Raw genomic sequence first — 7,136 nt, forward strand, 5'->3', positions numbered from 1 at the left:
TTGTTGCCGCGGGTTCTTTTACGTTGCGCTAAGTGCAGGCTGCACAAGGGACCTCGGTTTATCGTCTCATCCGAATGACTTGTTTGCATTGCAATCAGGTGTACTGTTGAACAATTTAAAGAATATAGCTTAATTTCAAAAACAAAACCCCGGCCAGCACCGCCACCACAATAAAGTTCATCCTTTTGGTTTTTGTTTGTTTGTTTTTCGACTGGACTTTAAAAAAAATAGTTTTTCTGTCCTTACTAAAACTATGATAAAAAGAACGGATGTCGAAAACCATTCTTACAGTAGTAATGTAACAATCTGAACTAAAGCCGGCTGTAGAATTCATTGTTACAGTAGTATTGTAACAATCTGAAATAAAAGCTGTCGAAACCATTGTTACAGTAGTATTGTAACAATCTGAAATAAAAGCTGTCGAAACCATTCTTACAGTAGTATTGTAACAATCTGAAATAAAGGCTGGGGAATTTATTGTTACAGTAGTATTGTAACAATCTGAAATAAAGGCTGAGGAATTTATTGTTACAGTAGTATAGTAACAATCTGAAATAAAGGTTGTCGAAACCATTGTTACAATAGTTCTGAAATAAAGGCTGAGGAATTCACTGTTACAGTGGTATTGTAACAATCTGAAATAAAGGCTGAGCAAATTTATTGTTACAGTTGTATTGTAACAATCTGAAATAAAAGCTGTCGAAACCATTCTTACAGTAGTATTGTAACAATCTGAAATAAAGGCTGAGGAATTCACTGTTACAGTAGTATTGTAACAATCTGAAATAAAGGCTGAGGAATTTATTGTTACAGTAGTATTGTAACAATCTGAAATAAAGGCTGGGGAATTTATTGTTACAGTAGTATTGTAAAAATCTGAAATAAAAGCTGTTGAAACCATTCTTACAGTAGTATTGTAACAATCTGAAATAAAGGCTGGGGAATTTATTGTTACAGTAGTATTGTAACAATCTGAAATAAAGGCTGAGGAATTTATTGTTACAGTAGTATAGTAACAATCTGAAATAAAGGTTGTCGAAACCATTGTTACAATAGTTCTGAAATAAAGGCTGAGGAGTTTATTGTTACAGTTGTATTGTGGCAATCTGAAATAGAGGCTTCCGAATTCATCGTTACAGTTGTATTATATGTTGAAACAAAATAACTGATTAAACAAACAGGGGGACTGACTGACTGACTGACTGACAAAGTGAGTGAGTGACAGACTGACAGAGTGAGTGAGTGACAGACTGACTGACAGAGTGAGTGAGTGACAGACTGACTGACAGAGTGAGTGACAAACAGACTGACTGACAGAGTAACAGACAGACAGATAGACTGACTGACAGAATGAGTGAGTGACAGACAGACTGACTGACTGACAGAATGAGTGAGTAACAGACAGACAGATAGACTGACTGACAGAATGAGTGAGTGACAGACAGACTGACTGACTGACAGAATGAGTGAGTGACAGACAGACTGACTGACTGACTGACAGAGTGAGTGAGTGACAGACAGACAGACAGACTGACTGACAGAGTGAGTGAGTGACAGACAGACAGACAGACTGACTGACAGACTGACTGACTGACAGACAGAGTGAGTGACAGACTGACTGACAGACAGAGTGAGTGACAGACAGAGTGACGTTCATACATATAGACAGACAGACGGAATAACAGAGTGACAGACAGACAGACTGACAGAGTGAGTGACACACAGACAGACGGACAGACAAACAGACTGTCAGAGTGACAGACAGACAGACTGACTGACGGACTGACAGAGTGAGTGATAGACAGACAGACTGACAGACAGAGTGAGTGACAGACAGACAGAGTGACATACATACATATAGACAGACAGACGGAATAACAGAGTGACAGACAGACAGACAGACTGACGGACTGACAGAGTGCGTGACAGACAGACAGACAGACAGACAGAATCACGGACTGACAGAGTGAGTGGCAGACAGACTGACAGACAGACAGACAGACTGACAGACAGACAGACAGACTGACGGACTGACAGAGTGAGTGACAGACAGACAGATAGACAGACAGAATGACGGATTGACAGACAGACAGACAGACAGACAGAATGACGGACTGACAGACAGAGAGACAAGACATGACTGACCTGGATGATGCGGCCCTCGGCGCTAACGGCCGTGCCACACGGGGAGAAGCTGCCCGACAGTTTGTACGACTGCGTCACGTAGCCGCCGTTCTGCACGGGGCTGTACAGCACAGTCTCCACCACCGCCCGCTCCACCCCCGCCCCCGCCCCCTCCACCACCGTCACCATCATCACCATCACCGCCTGCCACCACCACCACCACCACCACACCACCACACCGCCTCCACGTGCAGGAAGCTTCCAGAGTCGAGGAGGAGGAGGAGGAGGAGGAGGAGGAGGGGTGAGAGGAGGAGGAGGAGGAGGGGGAACTAGCACTGCCGGCATGGTGGGGCCACTCCGTCCTCCTCCTCATCCTCCTTCCCTACAGGACGCAGCACGGTCTGTCTGCTGCAGCTGGAGCAGCTGCTACGACTGCTGATGGTGGTACTGCTGCTGCTGCTGCTGCTGCTGCTGTCCCACGTACTGTGCCAGTGGAGCATCCTCAGTGTTGGAAGGATGACCCCCCCCCCTCCCCTGCAAAGAGCCGACAACACCTTGTCCGTCGTCTGTCTTGGATTCTGAACTGAAGAGGGGCTGGTGTAGAACTAAAAGATCCGAACCTGAAACGAAACCCTCAATGCTCACGGTAGAACTTTTCACCGGCACACACACACACACCGGAGATACACACAGGTCGTGAAGACAACGTGGATCACATTGTGGAGGACGGATGCACGAACACACACCCCCACCCCCCACAGCAGCCCAAATGTTGACAAGGGATGGTGGGTGGTGGTGGTACAGGGCTGGTCCCTAACGTGAACCAGAACACGCCGGCTGAGGGAGAGGCCGCCCGCCCTAAAGTCCCTTCAGCCAAGTCCCCTGAAACCTGAACAAGGGCCACGGCTGGCGAGAGATGGTCACAGATGCCGAACACTCTCTCTCTCTCTCACGACGTCAGTCGGGGGTCTATAGACCACCGAAGACACGCGAAGTTGCAACCTTTGAAGTAGCCACTCCTGCTGGCTATGGCCACACTGCTATGGCTTAGGCAGCCGGTCACAATAACCTTCTCGTACCACACGAATCGAGAAGATGGGTCGGTCTCCAAGATGAAAACGAAGTCTGAATCCTGAAGGCAATATATATATATATTTTTTTTTTTTTTTTTTTTTTTACCACCTGAAAGGTGATACCTTGATACCTTGACGGGTCGAAGGGTTTGTCAACTGTCGCCTGTCAGTCGCGGATCTCACAGCGTTTCACAGTATCGACAGGTTCACCGTGACCATCCTCTTTTCACGGTGTGAGAACCTGACTCGGCCAAGTCTCCACACACACACACACACACACACACACCACACACACACACTGGCCGGAGGGAAAGAAATAAAAGAAAGAAAGAAAGAGTCGTGGAAGGACTCAAGTCAGTCGGACGCAGCACAAGGCAGGAGGAACACACAACCAACACACACACACACACCGAGTCCAGCGGCTGAACCTCGTCCTCCCCTCCAACTACACACTGAGCGGTCAAGCCGGACACTGACTGACCACTACGACTACCACTGACCACTGACCAACCAAGAAGCCGGGGCGCGGGGTTGAAAAATTCCAAGTTTCCTCCTCGTTCTATACGTTGTACCTCCTTCTCTCTCTCTCTCTCTCTCTCTCCCTCTCTCTCTCTCTCACACACAAAATCAAACAGAAATCCGATTCAACAGGTAACGTCTGCAAACAACAAACAACAACAACAACAACAACACGAACAACCCCCAAGTTGTTTTCACCAAGTTCAATTCATCTCCGCAGTGACTGACTTCCCACGATGGCTTTGTGCGGAGGGGCTGTGCTGAAGTGTTGCCTGCCCTAGTAGCTTGGCTGACGGCGCCTTCTCCCTTCACAGTCAAAACATGCACTGAGCGAAGCGGACCGATGGGGGGCCCGGCCCCACCAGCGCTGTGCCGCGCGCTACTATACTGCTGGGCCAGCTTGTAGTAGTTGTGGGTGAGAGCGAAACACGCAGTAAAGGTGATTCGGGCCTCTCTCTCTCTCTGTGTCTCTCTTACTGTCTGTCTCTCTGTCTGTCTGTGTTTCTCTCGCCCTCTCTCTCTCCCTCTCTGTGTCTCTCTCCCCCTCTGTGTCTCTCTCCCTCTCTCTGCGTGTGTCTCTCTCCCTCTCCCCCCACGCCCCCTCTCTCTCTCTCTCTCTCTCTCTGTCTCTCTCCCCCTCTGTGTCTCTCTCTGTCTCTCTCCCTCTCTGCGTGTGTCTCTCTCCCTCTCCCCCCACCCCCCCCCCCCCTCTCTCTCTCTCCCTCTCTGTGTCTCTCTCCCCCTCTGTGTCTCTCTCCCTCTCTCTGCGTGTGTCTCTCTCCCTCTCCCCCCACGCCCCCCTCTCTCTCTCTCTCTCTCTCTCTGTCTCTCTCCCTCTCTCTGCGTGTCTCTCTCTCCCTCTCTCTCTCTCGGCTCTGTGTGTGTGTGTGAGTCTCTCTCTCTCTCTCTCTCTCTCTCTCTCTGTCTCTCTCTCTCCACCACACACAACTCACACACACACACACACACACACACACACACACACACACACACACACACACACACACACACATACACTACACACACACACACACACACACACACACACACACACACACACACACACACACACGGTAGCGGCGGGCCCCGAAGCATGTGAGAGAGAGAGAGAGAGAAGAGGGGCAGTGCTAGCAGAGTATGCTGAGCCGGGAGAGAGAAGAGTTCGCCTCAACACAAGACACTGCCGCTGACTGCTACAATACTAAACACAAGGGCTGTATGTATGTAGCCTGGGTTATATGGTATATAATAGCAGGGACTCGGCCAAAGGCATAGTAGGGAGTTTTCGCTGCACTGGTTGTGGTAACACAGAGGACGGGCCCTTTTGACATGGTAGTGTTGCAAAAGAAAGTAGCTCCTGTATCTGAAGCTCTTATACTCGCTCTGTGTGTGTGTGTGTGTGTGTGTGTGTGTGTGTGTGTGTGTGTGTGTGTGTGTGTGTGTGTGTAGTGTGTGTGTCTGTGTGTTGTGTGTGTGTGTGTATAGTGTGTGTGTGTGTGTGTTTCTTATACTCACAACGCCTCTCTTTGTGCTGTAACTTTCTCTCTCTCTGTGCTCTCTCTCTCTTCTTCTTCTTCTTCTTCTTCTTCTTCGTCTGTAATGTAGATTAGCAAGAACAGATTCAGTGGACTGAAGAATGGCCGGGCCATGCCTAAAATCTTAATCATTGAATTAAAAAAACAAAACAAAACAAAAACAACGTTTTTTGAGTTCTCAGTGAGTCCTGAGTCGTTCTTCTTCTTCTTCTCTCTTTTTCTGTTGTCTTTTTTCCTCTCACCTTTTTTGCGCTCTCTCTCTCTCTCTCTCTCTCTCTCTCACACACACACACACACACACACACACTACATGTCATTTTCTCTCTCTCTCTATCTCTCTCTCTCTGTCTCTATCTCTCTCTCTCTATCTCTCTCTCTCTGTCTCTATCTCTCTCTCTCTATCTCTCTCTCTCTGTCTCTATCTCTCTCTCTCTATCTCTCTCTCTCTGTCTCTATCTCTCTCTCTCTATCTATCTCTCTCTCTCTGTCTCTATCTCTCTCTCTCTGTCTCTCTCTCTCTCTCCCTCTCTTTCTGTGTCATCTTTCTCTCTGCCCTTTCTCTCTGTGGCCTCTCTCTCTATCTTTCTGTGTGTCTCTCTATTCTCTCTCTTCTCTCTCTGCCCCCCCCTCTCTTTCTCTCTCTCTCTCCCTCTCTCTCCCTCTCTCTCTCTCTCTGTCATCTCTCTCTCTCCCTCTCTCTCTCTCTCTCTGTGAGGTTCTCACACACACTGTGTCTGTCTGTCTGTCTCTGTCTCACACACACACACACTGACTGCACACACATACACTGTCTCTCTCTGAGGCTCTCTCTCAACACACACTTTCTCTTCTCCGTCTGTCTGTCTGTCTCTGTCACACACACACACACACACACACACACACACACACACACACACACACACTGTCTCTCACGTCCTCAATAACTCTCAGATTCCCTCGCCCCGCCAGCACCCCCCCACCCCCCAGCCCCCACCCCTCCTCCCCCTCCTCCCCTACACCCCCAACCCCACCCCCCCACCCCACAAACCCTCTCTCGCACCTTGACTTGCTTTCTCTCAATCTCTCTCTCTCCCTCTCTCGCCCCTTACCCCCCCCCTCACCCCCCCTTCCCCCCCCCCCCACCTCCCTACACCCCACACCACCGCTCCCCTCTCCCCCAAATGGTCTCTCGCCAGCGGCTTGCTACTGGTCGACATTGCTGTCAACCGAACGACGAAGGGTCGGCCGGCTCTTCAAAGGGACAGCACCGCGGCGACACAGGGGACGTAACTTATGGCAAGCCTGTAGTGGTGAGGAACTTGGGAAGGGGGAGTGTTGTGTTTGGGAGAGGGAGGGAGGGGTTGGGCTTGGGAGTCGTGGAGTGGAGGTAGTAATAGTGTGGGACAGTCAACACTGAGCACTGAAAATGTTTGATGTCAGCAGCTGAAAAAGCTGTGTACTGGTGACATAGTAGGTACTAGTAAATCAGAACAAAATGGTGCAGAATGGATAAAATGGTACAGAAAGGGGGCGAAAAAAACAAGATTTGAAACAGCATAAATAACAGATTTGCGACATTTTGGCACTTTGTCATTAGTTTAAAGTACATGTAACAGGGGGGGTAATGTGCCTTTTTTTTCAGTCGTTCGTCTCCAAGGTTTGGACAGTACACAGAAAACAAAGTACAGATAAATCATACGATAAATATTTACGCATGCAACACTGATCGACACACATCGTATCAATACAAACACATACTAAAAACTACAATAATTATTTGTGCCTCAACATCAAAACCCATCATATCAATACGAACACATCAAATAATTACCAATGTCGAGATTGACCATACCATCCAAATGTAGCCCTTCCTTTTTATCTAGGCTTTTTTCTTCCTTTTTTTTTC

General features: G+C 48.5%; 1 protein-coding gene across 1 annotated transcript in view; it reads right to left on the bottom strand.

The window, feature by feature from the left end:
• Nucleotides 1-2,322, bottom strand: part of LOC143287922 (uncharacterized) — a 104,502-nt gene extending 102,180 nt beyond the window's left edge. Inside the window, exon 1 of the mRNA XM_076596165.1 lies at nucleotides 2,146-2,322. Coding sequence (XP_076452280.1) covers nucleotides 2,146-2,322 — 177 coding nt within the window. The remainder of the gene's footprint in view (nucleotides 1-2,145) is intronic.
• Between the last annotated feature and the right edge of the window lie 4,814 nt (nucleotides 2,323-7,136).

Source organism: Babylonia areolata, chromosome 12, assembly GCF_041734735.1.
Source record: "Babylonia areolata isolate BAREFJ2019XMU chromosome 12, ASM4173473v1, whole genome shotgun sequence".
NCBI classification, from domain to species: Eukaryota; Metazoa; Mollusca; class Gastropoda; order Neogastropoda; family Buccinidae; genus Babylonia; species Babylonia areolata.